This window comes from Vidua chalybeata, chromosome 1, assembly GCF_026979565.1.
Source record: "Vidua chalybeata isolate OUT-0048 chromosome 1, bVidCha1 merged haplotype, whole genome shotgun sequence".
NCBI classification, from domain to species: domain Eukaryota; kingdom Metazoa; phylum Chordata; class Aves; order Passeriformes; family Viduidae; genus Vidua; species Vidua chalybeata.
The window spans coordinates 144,193,886-144,209,460 of record NC_071530.1 but is presented as its reverse complement, the minus strand read 5'-3'; the positions used below and the strand labels follow the sequence as shown (position 1 = coordinate 144,209,460).

The 15,575-nt window shown below is 36.2% G+C and overlaps 1 protein-coding gene across 3 annotated transcripts in view; it reads left to right on the top strand.

Annotated features, from left to right (window-relative positions):
- ADCY8 (adenylate cyclase 8) overlaps nt 1-15,575 on the top strand; it is a 117,846-nt gene that overhangs the window by 38,440 nt on the left and 63,831 nt on the right. For all 3 annotated transcript variants that reach the window (XM_053958845.1, XM_053958832.1, XM_053958838.1), the window contains exons 3-4: nt 10,344-10,474; nt 12,974-13,085. In XM_053958845.1, coding sequence (XP_053814820.1) covers nt 10,344-10,474; nt 12,974-13,085 — 243 coding nt within the window. The remainder of the gene's footprint in view (nt 1-10,343; nt 10,475-12,973; nt 13,086-15,575) is intronic.

Below are 15,575 nucleotides of genomic sequence, written 5' to 3'. Positions count from 1 at the left end.
GTTATGTAGGTTTTATCAAGCTCTCACAAAGCTAGAATTTAATCAACTGTCAGTACTTTGCAACATCTAAAATAAAAGCAGATTGGACTGGGATTGGAAAGGACACTTTAAGAGGGTTAAGCACCATGAAGTCTTGTGTACATATATATATATATATATATATATATATAATGTACATATATGTATTTATATATGTGTGTGTATATTTATATGTATATATACAGTGGTGGTAAGAATATTAAAATTTCTCTAAATTGGAATGACAATAAAGTTCAGATTTAGTTTAAAAAATAAAAGAATAATCTTAATTTTAGGGAGCACAGGGTCTTTATAAAAATAGTTTAATGTGCTTCATAATTTAAAAATATGATCACAATAACTGAGCCTTTTTTTTAAAGGGCAAAAAATAAACTCACAATTAAAAAAAGAAAACTATGTAAACCTCCACTTAGATATTATATTTTAGGCTTTTTTTTTTCCTACTTGATAGAAAGCAATTTGTTAACTGTGAGATTCTAAATAAAGCTTCACATTTGTCCAGACTTTCTTTCATCTTAGTACTTTTCAATAAAGAACCATGGTTGCCACAGAAATTTTTTCTTCATGTTGCTCCATCAGCACTTAGATGACAAAGCTCTAAGTATAACATACTGGTAAATTCAACAAATAAAGGAATGTAAAAAGTTTATATTGTTCTTCATAATTCATTTCCATATTCTGATTTAGCAGGTGACCTGTTTTCTAAATCCAATAACAGACTTTTCTTCCTTATTGTTGGGGGAAAAAATAATTACATGCACTTATGATTCTGTAGATACCAGGATGTATATTTACTACATCTTCTCTCAAAACACCCCATTACTTAACCCATTTGCAGTAGAAATCCAAAGATTGTAAAGTCAGATTTTACATGTAGTACCTAAGAGGACTGCAAGAAGACTCTAAAATTAATGTCCTTACAAGATGCTTAATTAATAGAGGGACTCTGTAGTCCAGGTAATGGTTTTAAATCATATAACCATAAGTAGTACCAATTCCAAGATAAACAGAGTCAAGTTACTGATGCCATTACTGAGATAATTTAAGGTAAAATAGAATATTTGGATTAACATTTATAAATAGGCTAATGGTCTTTCATATTGATACTGTTTGGGTTTTGCTTTTTTTTCTTTTATATGTTCTCTGTATTCTTCACACATATATTTGTAACTCTGTCACCTATTGTATTAGTAGCTAGTTTTTCCAGTGCTTTTCCATGGCCTTTCCCTGAGCAGAAAACAAATTCCAGAGCTCCAATCCCCAGGTGATGGAAGGTTTCGTGCTATCTTGGTTCTTGCTGGGAACCAAGGCCTAGAACAACTCCTTGACATCCATTCTCATGAACAAAGTACAGCTAGTACTAAAGGAGGGACTCCAGAGAAGGGGTTTGACCTGGTGGGAGGGAACTGCATCACCACTTGTCCTCTAATGGGTGCTTTTTATCAATTATGCTAATTTCCTAAAACCCATAAATGTGTACTCATCCCTGTAGGAGAGGGCTTTTGTGGACATCTTTCCATAACTGCATCTGAAGGCCTTCATTAAAGATCCCCTTTTACTTTACCTCCATGCTAAAATTATCTCAAGTTTCATTTCCAGGTTAGGAAAAAGGCAACAATATCACCAGTGTTCAACTGCCCATCTACAAGCCTATTCAAAGGGGTTTGATTTCAGGAGGTGACTATTTCTCCCACCTACTGAAAGGAAGTTTTATCCTGCTTGTTCTGTTTAGTACTGAAGTCTTGTATTTCTCTGACAAGGTGCATCCCTTGTTTTGAGCAGAAAATATGACCTTGTGGCTCTTATCTTGGTGTCTGCAGTGATTTAGTCATAGAAAGCTGAACAAAAAAAGGCACAAAAGCATTCTTTCTGGTATTTTCCATGTCATTAGCTGCCATGGATACTCCTGACAAATGTGTATTTTACTGAAGTTGTCTAGAAATTTTCAAAACAGCCCAAAAAAAAGTAACAAAAATGGAAAAAGAGACATCTAAATCAATAGAAAAAAGAACCAGTACAGAAGAATTAAATGAAGATTTAACAGCAGATAAGTCAAAGCTGTTCCAGAGAAGCACAGCACAATAAGCATTAAAGTCAGATGGTGCCATTCTGATATTTTAGAACAAATTTGAATTGTAGGAGCTGTTTTGTGATCATTTTCTATCCCAGTAAAACAAGGAAAAGCTAAGATTATACCATTATGAAATCAGTGTTGTGCCTATCTTTCTCCTGTTCTTTAGCTCTGACTCCAGACTTCCTTGCAAACTAACTGAAATTTATGGAAGCCAATAGACCAGAAGATAGTACAAAGCTTTTTGTCATAATATGGGTCTTATTTCCATATAAATATTTTTCTTCTGAATATTTTTCTTCTCCACTATTGTTTAATAAAAAATAAATAACAAAAAAAATCATCATTATATTTGGAAGAAACAAAATTAACGCTATAAAATATGCCTTTCCATTATTAGGTGAGTCTAATGGGTTACTGTGGGGCTGGAGAGTATCACTTCTCAGCTCCGGCATCCCCAGCAATAAGTAGGACATTGACCTGTTGGAGAAAATCTAGAGGAGAGTCATGAAGATGATCAGAGAGCTGGGGCACTTCTCCTATTAAGACAGCTGGAGAAATTTGAAATTGTTCAGTCTAGGGAAAAGAAGCCCACAGGAAACCTTATAGAATCTCCCAGTGCCTTAAAGGGCTACAAAAGAGATAAAGACTTTTAACAAGGGCATATAGTGGTAGGACAAGGGGAAATGGCTTCAAACTGAAAGAGAGTAGGTTGAGATTGATATTAGGAAGAAATTCTTGACTGTGAGGGTGGTGAGGCTCAGGGAAGGCTGCCCAGGGAAGTTGTGGCTACCCCTTGACTGGAAGTTGGATGGAACTTGGAGCAACTTGGTCTAGAGTAAGGTTGTCCTGCCCATGGCCAGGAGGTGATAACTGACTGATCTTGAACAGCCCTTCCAATCCAAATCACTGCATGATTCTATGATAAATGTCCATGTCTCCAAGGCAGGGCGGTACTACAAATTGTTTTGTAACTCCTGCTTTTCACCACTCATCTTTCTAATGTGGTTTGGTTTCACAATGAAATGTAAATCTAACATGCTCTTTATCCAGGAGATAAAAAGTCATATGTAAGGGTTCAGAGGATCTGGAATTATTAATGATTGTATGCATTCAATACAGATGCTTAATTTGAGAGCACTTAATCTGAGACCTTTAGTTCCGACTGCCTAAGCTAAAAGACAACTCAAACAAATAAAGCACTATCAGGAGATGGTTTCATGATGTGCTCCCACCCACTCTCATGCAAGTTAGTGGTGCTCATGTGGCCTTATGACAGGTTGGTTTGTTGTACCTGTCCCATAATGTAATTACTACCTGCAGTTAGCTTCATGATCAACTGTGTTACTTCTAAAGATAATTGTATAAGTATTTTTGTAAATATTTTGAAGAGGAATAATTTTTCATTATTAAATATACATGCATCAGCAATAACAAGTATCATGAAAAAAAAAAACAAAACCTCAAAACCACAAAATGTTGTTCTACCAATTTCCAGCAAGCTACAGGATAAACTAAATATTTATGAAGCCAAAATTATACTGGGAAGGCATAAAAACCAAAGCTGGCAACCCTGGAATTATCCTTCTACATCTCCGGAACTGCAGGGTAAGCAGGCACTAAGATTGTGATCTCCTTACAAAGCCAACTGGGTAATAAAAAAGATACCTCCCTTTACACCTGGCAGTAGACTGTTAGTCATCACACTTTGCCAAGATTTTGTAATGTGGTTTCAGGTACTGAATCATCAAACCATTCCCTATCCAGCCAAAAAAAGGCCCAGCAGTACCTTGCAGTTCCTCCCTTCAGCATGTGCTACTTATATTGTTTTATGATGGTTTGGACAACAGCATAGAGGGAACAATTGAATAACATGTCCTTCTTATATGTTCTTCTTACAAGAATTCTTCTTACAAGAATTGTGTGGAAAAAGATTTTTCCTACTTTCATTGCCGCAAACTTTGCAACATGTCTCATTAGACATTTTCATGAAGGGTCCACTTTTACTCTCTCTCATAAACACTGGGTTATCAGTTTGATTGAGATTCTAGATATGTTTCATAGACAAAAGCTAAATAAAAGGAGGCTCCAAGACCTTCTGTGTGATCTGGCCTTGTTTCTCTTAGAAAACGGCAGATACCTAAATGGAACATGCAGCCAAGTATTTGGGATAATTTGGGATACTAATTGCCAGAATTAAAATAAAACAAAGTTGATATTGCTCATATCAAACACTGCAGAAGTAGTAAAAGCTAAAAGGCAGCCTCATAACCCCACAAGTCTGAATGAATTAGGTACTGCAACTCCTTCACTATTTTTTAATTAACTCCCATTGTCTTGATGAGATGCAAGAAAGAACAGCTGCAAATAGACTGTCCATTGTACACTTAGTAAGCACAAAGGAATTTCTCTTCATAGTAGTTCATCATAATGAGAAGTGCTAATTTCCACTTTCTAGAGCGGCATCTACAGTAATTACATCTATTTTGAACATGGTCAGATTTTCAATACAAAACAAAACAATTTTTATTGATTTCCTTTAAATGTATTCCAGAAAGACTAAAACTAGTCTTGCTCTAAATGGCCCTTTTCACCTCCTATTAAGTTCAGTGTTTAAGACAATAAAAATCTCTGATATTAATTGTAAATGTTGTTAAAGACAAGCTTGATGGTTCTGGAAAAATGATTCTTAAAATTCAAGATGAAAAATGTGAAACAGTTTCTTAGAGCATCTATCATTAAACACTTCTGGGGTATGCCCACTACAATTTTACACAAGTGTCTTGGGAACAGCCATAAGCAGCATGATTCCAAACCCAGATTTACTCCCACAACTTCTCTGTAGGTTCCCCCTTTTGATGGTACATGTAGAGGAAGAACAGCAAAATCTGAACTAACCCATCAGACAAGAGGGGCTTTTCATGCCTTGGCAAAGCCATCCCCAATAAAAATCATGTGGAACAAAGAAAAATCTATACCATCTAAGTGGAACTGGTGCATGGAGCCTTTGCACACGGCAGACCCTGTAAGGGTGGTTCCCTTACATGACCTGCAGATAAAACTCAGGGAGTTTGATCTTCCTCTTAGCAATCTCTTCCAGAACCCAAACTGCTTGTCAATATTTTGTGCTTGTTGGAGTTTTGGTCTTGTTGATCAGCCCAAGTGGACAGGTCTCTGGTTTTTATTCATAAGACTGAGGCCTTGTGCACTGGTTAATTGACTCTTCTCAAAAACTGCTGCAAAGGTCATTATTTATTCATCAGGGACATGTCCCACTTCTCCACGAATGTGCCTGCCTATGTTTGTGGAGCTGTAAGCACTGATACCCCCTGATTTCAGTACAAGTGACCCAAGGGATCATTGCATGCAGACCACAGCAAAGCTATCCAACAAAGAATGACTATTGCAGATGCATAAAACAATAAATGGACCTTAGAGGCAGTATAAATGTTAAATTGCAGTCTTGGGACTTTAAGTACATGTGGGTGACTCATGAAGTTAATTTACTTATTCATTGCAGGATTTGTTTCACTGTTGCTAATTTTCTAAAGGTGTAGATTGGGTAGGAGTCAGCTATATATTTGACACCTCCTAAACTAAGTGACTACATACTCTTTACATCTATGAACTCTTGCTACCATGGACTGAGATCTAGTCAAAACAGGCAACAGAACACAAAGAGACCCATAGTGACACCGAAGGAGTCATTTACTCGGTTGAGTATCTCTCTAGATTCATTGGATTGTATGGAATTTGGGCATAACTATCTTGGAGTCACAAAACTCAGGTGTCCGAATGCAGACCTGAATTCTACCATCAATTTGTTACATTTAGTGATTTCTATTGGTCTTTTGTCTTTACCATAGTTATTCTTCAGGTTAAAGGTACTTTTTAAATTTATTTACTCTAAACTCTGACTGCTCCATCTTAAACACTGGGGTTGAGTCAAGTCATTATAATGGTTATTAGAAGAACAGTTCACCAGCTCTTTTCTAGCATTCCTGTATTGCTATTTTCTTTCTTCTATGCTTTTTCTCTTGAACAAAGACATGTCTTTTCTTCTATGTCTTTTCTCTGTTCCTTTTAAAACCACTTACCACTGCTGCTTTGAATTGCCTCCACTTAGCCCACTGCTCAACTAGTAAGCTTTCAAACCATCTGGGTACTGGAGTTTCCTTCATCTTACAGTTCATAACATTTTATTACAGCTTTCTCTGTAAGAGAAGGAATTTTTTCTCATGTGTTTCCCTCCAGCTCTGAAAATGCCTTCCAAGAGAGACTGACTAGAAATGTGAGGACTCTTTGATCAAGTAAATAGTAAGGTACAGAAGACAATAAAAAAAATTTTTCTTTTCCCTGGGATTAGCTACTGCTTTTTTGTACATGACCTCCACACATTTGCGCTGTTCTTCTAAATCTGTATCAAAATCTGTGAAATAGGAACAATAGTGTTTAAGTAGCTTGAAGAGGATTTATGTGGCAAAGATCTTTATATCAAGGGAAGAGTGACCTGACACTCATTCTTGAATAACCGGAAATCTTTCTTGACTGTTAGATTGAAGAAAAGTGACGTGAAAGACCTCTGAAAAAGGACATATCTTGGTCCAGAGAACATTAGAATCAGCTGTAGGAAAACAAAGAATGGAAATGATCCACACTAGAGCCCACCTCAGTTCCCACCTTGTAGAAGAAGCCTGGTTCAGCATCCCTACCAGCTTGTCAGTGTGATGTAAGAGTAGCTTGGCATAGCAAGGGACATTTGACATGTTTCAGTACCAGAGAATTGATGGTAACTGAAGTGCCTCAAAAAGTATATATAGATACACACATACACACTAAAATGCTCTTTTTCTTGCAGTGCTCTTCCTTAGCACAACATACATCATGCAGAGAAGTGACACGAGCTGTTCATGAACCTTCAGTTGTGATTCTGACAAAGGCTCATCACACGCTTCACTATTAATGGAGGAGGGCTGCTACAGAGGCAAAGTAATTAACCTCAGTTTTATGGGTCATTGCCAGATCTTATCTGCAGACAAGAATATTTAACTTACCTTAATGAGTAGCATGAAGGTTAAGATATCAAATGTCCGAGGCACATTTTTTTTGGCTTAGTGAACATGTGCCAAGCCAACTATGTTTTATTTTAAATAAACTTTCTAGAGGCATTGCTCGATACCCCCTTAGGTGAATGCAAATAAGGAATGTAAGAGTTTCCTTTTGGAAAAAAAAAAATACGTTCTCTATTTAAGCCATATATGTATGAAGGAACTGATCTTTTTTTCAATGTGCTTTTATCGTAGGTTTCATAAATAGCTTAATAACAGCCAGGATTTCTGTTTACTTTCATTTTTTTAATTTCCTTTTAAAAAAAAAATGTATTCCAATTTGTAAGCCTTCATGGGTAAGCTAGGAAATAACATATTTCTTTTTACAGTGAAAAAAAATAGTATTAGTCTGAATGTATCTTCACAAAAAGTCATTGGACACTTTATTCATACAACTCCCTGAAATACTGGTCTGATTTGTTCAGAAGGTGGTTTTATTTTTGGTCATATTGAGCTATGTATCTTAATAGTGAAGGAGTAAGAAAATCTAAGTGCCTTCTATCATAGAAGGCTTAAGGACACAAAATTTTACAAATATTTCTGGTTTCTAGACTATCAATCAGCAGCTCTTTGCTAGCATGCCGTCTTAAGAAACCATGGGACATTTGCTTGTGAGTGAAGCTACCTGAGGACTACATATTCCTGTGAAAACTGGGTTTGCAGGAGTTTGAAGGACCTCCTAAGGGACTGCTTTGCTTCTTGCTATCACAAGCATCACATCCAGTGTTTACACATCAGAAGAATGAAGGATAGCAGAATTCCCAGGTGGAAAGGGTGGAAGAAGCCAAGACAAAGCAGATGTGCTAAAATTAGAACCACCTTGTATGGGGAAACAGAAAGTCTGAGCTTGGTATTTCCCAAAATAAAGGATGATCTTGCTGCATTATAGTTCAGAGCCTGCTCTATATCAGCTATCACTCATGTAATTTTTTTGATTCTTCCTCACAAAGACAGGTCTTGATTTAGCAAAAGTTTGTAGACTAGGTGGATAAATTAAATATTAGGAAATTCTCAGTTCTCATATTTTGTTAGCATGTTATGCAGGAAGGAGTACCTTCTTGGAGAGGGGGTGTAACACTCCTGTGCTCCAGTGTTGAAACACTCCAGTGCTCCAGGGCAGCTTTTGGCAGCGTGTGTTCTCCCCTCTTAAACAAACATACAGTTCACCTCAGCTGGTGCTGCCATCTAGACAAATGGGGGTGTTTATCCACAACATGTTTCCATCAGAGCTGAAGATTGTTTACTAACTGCTGACTAAGACTGCTCAGAGTGAGAATTCTTCATGATCTACACTGTGAAAGTTTTGAGTTAGTGATATCACTTCCTAGGAAAGCTAGGAAGGGATTCCTTCATTTATTCAGATGTTTTATCTATGGCAACATTTCATTCACATGACATTGAATCCTACTGGCATAAAAATCATTATTTTCATTATTAGTTTGCTTCTCTCTCTCCTTCCACCCATCATTTCTCTGGCTTTTCTCGTTCTCTCCAAACAAATTTTCACCCTTGAGAAAGGATATAACACACAGCCTGTGTACTATGAGATTATTTTATATCCTCCTGATATCAAGTTGCCCCAAAACAAATTCAACATCAGTCTCTGATAGAAAAGGCTGAAGGAAAGGAGAGGAGAGGAGAGGAGAGGAGAGGAGAGGAGAGGAGAGGAGAGGAGAGGAGAGGAGAGGAGAGGAGAGGAGAGGAGAGGAGAGGAGAGGAGAGAGGAGAGGAGAGGAGAGGAGAGGAGAGGAGAGGAGAGGAGAGGAGAGGAGAGAGGAGAGGAGAGGAGAGGAGAGGAGAGGAGAGGAGAGGAGAGGAGAGGAGAGGAGAGGAGAGGAGAGGAGAGAGGAGAGGAGAGGAGAGGAGAGGAGAGGAGAGGAGAGGAGAGGAGAGGATTTTATTAATCTATGTGTTCTGTAGTCTACATATGTGCCTGATTTGGAAGTTCATATCTGGTTTTCCCTAGATATATCCTGTTCCCCAAAATGTTGTTTGAAATTTGGTTATAAATAGCTTACATACATGCTAGTAACATTCTCTTCTTTAGTTCAATAAGATTTCAGTATTTGCAGTCCTGTAAAGCATAAAAAAAAAATAAAATAAAAAATTGTAGCTTTGCTTTAGAATGATTTGGAGTGATAAATTCCAATACTGGACAAAGCTTTCTAATGTGAAAAAAAAGTGAGACTGAGGGCAAAAGGACACAATAACAGTATTTTAGTACAGAAAGATTATTACAGAGAAAGCAGCAATCAATAATTATCCATGCCCAATTTGAAAGGATAAAAAGGTTTAATTTGCAGAGAAACAGATTTGGGTTGGATACTTGCAAAAATCTGTCAAAGCCATTAAACTGATGCGCCACTGAAGCCAGTCTAAAATCTCTCAGGGGGTGATCTAGTGTTTTCATGAAAGAATTTGATTACTTTTTGAGGGCTTGCCTGGCTGTACTAAGATGTGGTTAGTTAGAGCATGGTGCTAATAACCATGATTGAAGGTTCAATCCCCATATAGGCCTGTCACTTAAGATCCTTGTGGGTCCCTTCCAACTCAGAATATTTGGTGAAATTCTGTGAAAATTCTGGTGTTAATTATATTATGACAGGGCTGGAAACAGCACTTGTGTGGATATGTATATATCTCTTTATACACTAATACTAGAAGTGCACTAATATGCACTGATACACTGTGTTTGCACACTAATAATAAACTAATATACATGGATACTCTACTAATATACATTATAAATAAGCATGCACATATATATATATATATTTATTTATTTATATATATATATAAACATATGTCTCAGATGTTTACTTTTCCTGAGTGTTCTTGAAACACAGACAAAATTAATTAGAAATGTTGAATATGCTCTCCAGTCTTCTTAGTCAAGAGGACAAGAGGTTTGAATGGCTGCATGTGAGCTCATTTTATTCTTCCTTACCTAAAGCAGAGATGTCCTGGACTCTGGACTCAGGCTGATAAAGTGAATTATCACAAATGGCCTGAGCTAGAATTTTTAGAGAGGAGGGTCACATCTTAAATAACCAGTTATCCAGATCCTTAAACTGGGCATTGTGAAATACCAGTTCAGACTGATACTGGTTTCCTCTTTGTTTTAGGAACGGCTGGTGCTCTCTGTGTTACCACGGTTTGTAGTCCTGGAAATGATAAATGATATGACCAATGTAGAAGATGAACATTTGCAGCACCAGTTCCATAAGATCTACATTCATCGTTATGAGAATGTCAGGTGGGTAAAGTAGCCTTGCTGTAATGTTTAAGGTCTCAGATGTTGCTAAATTACTCATGTCTGAGGGTTTCCCTTCTGTTGCTTTATTACTTCATAAATCAGAAAATTAGTGTACCCTTGTTTAATATTTGAGCAGAGAAGCATTTTGATGCCTTCTTCTATTCATTAGGATGGTTGGATGCCATGGCAATGGGAAGACCCATTTGAACTAATCACTGAGTCTGGACCATTTGTGTCTTTTTTTCACTTCTTTTCACTTTTTCACACTCAGTTCACTTAAGTGGTCAGGATTGTGCAGGAAGGGGAGCCTGGCCAACATGTGGACACATATTCTGCCACAACCTGATGGTTCACCCCACATACTGAAAAATGAGCTAGAGACCTGTAAGATGTTCTCAAAGATGGTAACCTGTTATATGGTTCCTCTGTTTCATAGCCATTTTCATTTGATCAGTCTTATTATTTTCTTAATCTTTATTCATCTCTCTAATTTTTTTCTTTCCTGAAGTTATGAGAAGGGTGATAATTATCCTATGAGTTCAATTACTCAAGGTAATTAGTCCTAATTGTACATTTACACCAGAATGATCAACATTCACTCCATGACATTACATAATCTTGGTTTTATTGTATTACATTACATAATCTTGGTTTTATTGTGTTTCCTGAAATTCAGAATATTTAGTTAAGCCCATATCATTTTCCATAAGCATTTCCCAAAACACAAGGCTAAATCATTAAATGACCATCTTTGAAATCATCATTGAAGGAAGTAAAAAATAAGCATGGATATGATGGTAGATAGTTTGCTTGGGAAGCAAGTACTTTGCCTTTCGATGAAACCAAAATATAACTTTGTCTGGACAAGTTCAATAAAAATAATTTGCACTTCTGCAGAAGAATAAATTGATTATCTACTGCTTCTGTGCCCATGCACTAGTGCAGATATGTTATTTTATTAAATCTGATTGAAAGTATCCAGGACCCTCATAACAGTTTGAGTTGCAATAAATTAAAATGTCTTCCATTAACCTTTTTCATACTCAGAGTAAGTGTTGCTGTAGAAGAATTAAAATATGGAGAAGATGGCCCTTTTGCTTTAATGGAAAAGGGTTGTAGACAGGGTGAGAAATCAAAACATATTTTATGCTTGAAAGAGATTTTAAATTAAAATTCTGCATGCTTTAAAATACAGATACTGGTTGGCTTCTACACATGCCGCCAGAAACTAGATCTTTTCAAAACAAGGTTTCATTCACCTTATTTAGTTTCCGAAATGTTCAGTACTGAATACTACCTAAAGCAATGCTATATGAATCCTTAAAAGTAGTATCCAATTAGAAATTTTTGTTGCTTTGAAAATTAAAAATATAGAAACTAGTAGTTTGAAAATCTTATTTTTATAAATGTAGTCTATTATTACTATTCATTATTCTTCGAGTAGCTTGGCACTTTTCCTTTTAATTTTATTACTTCTCACTGGTAAGAATTTTACCAAGTTTGTAAGCATCTTGTTCAAACCTCACCCAAACCTTTACCAGTCTGTACACTTGAAGATGGGTTATCAGTCAACATGATCATTCTGTATTTCTTATTGGTTAAATTGGTAATTCTCAGATGCTGTCAAATTGTGATCTTTTTCACCACAAGTCATCAGCTAAAGTGAAACAAAATCTTCTGGTACTCAGATCATAACACCAGTTATTGGTTGACTTTCAAGTGCTAACAAGGTTTGAGCCAGAATGATGTGTGTCTTTTTGAACATCACTACTTTATAAGGTAGCTAATATTTTCTTTGGCTAATAATTACTGAGCTATTATACGCTTTTTTCTGGGTGGGATCTTGCACACCACAGACTTTGTGTGAGTTTTGTTTCTCTATATTCACATGTGGTCATTCTAGGCACAGTGAGCAGTCAAAAGGCAAGAAAAATAACTGGATGTTCAAACACAGTTTAGAAGTCTGTATGCAAGTACTTTGTTAATGGAGATCCTACCACAACTTCAGGCACATAAGTTGATACACCTAAATTCAAAGTATGATCACACTGGGCTCCCTGTAAAGTCAGTAGAACGAAAAAGGAATTATCCAATTAAAGATTCATACCTTATAAAGAGAGCACTTTAGTTCTAATTCAGGTACTTCTGTCAAATGCCTAAACTGAGGCTAAGTAAAACTGGCCTTAGCCTGGTATATAGCAAAACTGTTACAGACTTGTCTGTACTCTCAGGATTTGAGACCTGTATAATTTGAAAATCTATAATTGTATCACTCCTATTTTTGGCAAAACATTTTCTCACTCTTAGAAGTATTTTTTTTTTAGTTCATTCAATATTTATATTCAGTACTCCAGTATGTACAGAAGTATAGAACAGAGGTAGTGTTACTTCAAGGGTAATAAAATGACCCTTCCACTAGTAAAAGGCTAGAAGGTAACTTAAAACATTCAGTAATTAAAGGAAATAGATGGAAATATTAATATGTTTTCTTTTTTTTAGCATTCTTTTTGCAGATGTTAAAGGATTCACCAACCTTTCCACAACTCTGTCAGCCCAGGAGCTGGTCCGAATGCTGAATGAGCTCTTTGCCAGATTTGATCGACTAGCACATGTGAGTTGAACACAATCTATTTCCAAAAAGACAAAATCAATTCCATGTTTGGGAGGTCTGGGAAATACCCTCTGATCAATTTGAACAATATATATCCAGATTCTCCCCACAGGGATTTTATACAGCAGTTGAGATTGGAAGATACTGACAAAGTTGTATGAAAAATGACGAGTTCTGATAGCAAGTGAAAGCAGAGGTTGTCATCAGAACATTAGGTTTCTGTAGTGCTGGACAGAGAATGCTATGAAAGCAGATCACCTACTACAGTTTCTAAGGAAGCTTCATATTTTGGATTTTTGCTGGAAATTTTTTTTTAAGACTCTAGCTTTATTTGTCTTTTCTTCTGCAAATTGAGGAAGGTTAAAAGATGTATTCATTTAAGGTCATCTAATCAGTTCTCACAGTCATTGCAGTGGTTAGTTAATAGCAGGGTTTATAGTCTTTAGTCTGCATTCTATCTAACTCAACAATGAAATTAATTAAACACAGCAGAGGAAATTATTACATCAGGAAAATTAGTTGCCCTTAATTAGCACTGATCAGAAAAAAAATGTGAAGCACAAAAATACAAGTGGAACATGCTCAGTTTTGCTAGGCTTGTATATATTTTTTTTCATGTATCTTTGGTCAAAATTTAATTTATTATGGCTATCTTTAAGTGTCAATATCTAAGCTGACTAATAAGGCTTCTAAGTGGAGACAATGAAGTGCATTTCATGGAGTTTATCTTATCATTTATCCCAGCAAATGTAGGTACATATTATGGGAAAGTGCTAATTGCACTGAATATCATAGACCATGCTATCTATTTACTATAAAGGAAACCTAAAGTGGCTTGGCCTGATGTAGAGATTTTCATCCCTCACTGGCTTTTATACATTTCTGAATTAGGGTTATGGGGATTTGTACACATATTGCACAGTATCAGTAAGACCCTTGTGGTTTTCTCTCATCTTACACATTAAGGTCAAGAAAAGTAAGTCATCCATAATTATTGAAATTTCTTTTGATTCAGCTATTTTTATTTCAAATAGCAATATGTTTTCTCTTATACAGAGTGATGTCATAACCCATTGCCTGGGCAATGGCAAACTAGTAAATGCAACCTACAATATCTGCTTTGCAAACAAAAACCCCTCGTCAGCTCTGGTCTACACTGTAAACCAAACCAGCTGAAAGAGTTACCTCAGTCCTGTCTTTTAGAAAGTTCATAGGAGTAATGTCTGCTTTTGTATGGCTTGACAAAAAAGCTGCTTTAACTGAAGAAACATTTTTACACAAAATAGAATGTATGTATGCCACAGAAATATTTTAGGAAGACTATGTATAAAAAATGCTTTATTGACTTGCTTCACATTTCAATTTTGGCTAGCATTCATGATCATTAATCATATTTTGTAACCATTCCATAAGCTATATTTAACCAATAGCGATTTGTATAGAATGACTATATCCAGTAAAGGAGTTAGGAACATGGAAGGCATTTACATTTAAAAGTCTAATCCAGTAAATCCTCCTTCACCTGCCACTTAACCCTGATGTCAACTTCCTGCTTGTTTGTTTTTGTATTTTTTTCTTTTTATTTTATGGGAACTGAAAATTTTCCTTCTTTAAATGCCTAGATGTTTTCCCCTTCTCTGTGGCTTGTCACACATCTCCACTTAAACCTTCTAGAAGTCTTTCTGTTGCAATTCTAAATTCATAAAACTTAATGGAGAACATTGAATATGTCACACCATAATAGATGTCCCAAATATGTAGGTGAGTTTATTTTAAAGAAATGGTATTAAATATATCAATGTGTTTCACATAGCCAAAAATTTCTTACCCAGAAATCTCTGATTTGGGATGAAAGAACATCTGTGTCTACAAAATGTCATTATCAAGATGATCACCTCTCAAGTGAATGTCCCAGTCACTAAATTCAAGACCCTAGGCTGCTTCATGCATTTCCTTTCCAGTAAATTCTGGGAATTTACTTCTCTTTTTAAACTTCATTGATTAGACTAATCCACTGGTCTAGAACAATCCTCTGAAAGGTGGAAAACACAGGGAAGAACCACTTCAGAAATTGAACAAATTTTGCCTGCAAAGATTAAAATTATATGATCATGAAAAATTAAAATTTAGTAAAAAGAAAGACATTTGATTGTGATCCTTATTTGTGGGTTCTGTGACGTGGATGTCATGATACCTATGTGATGTCCTGACAGTAGAGATGCCTAACACAGAGGAACCTCTCTTGCTTCCCTAGAAAGGGTTTGGTGTTTCTGTCCAATTCAAGGAGACAAATTCTCCCTCTGCACTTTACAGGAGACCAAGACTCCACACTGGACTCTTATGGAGGAGACCAGCTGCATAAAATAAATGGTCTAAATCGTATATTGAACTTTGCCTTTTCCTTTTGAAAATTTTGGAAATGGACGCTGAGTGACCCTGAATTTTAAGGACTTGTGAATTACATGGATCTATCAACCTACCCATCTGATG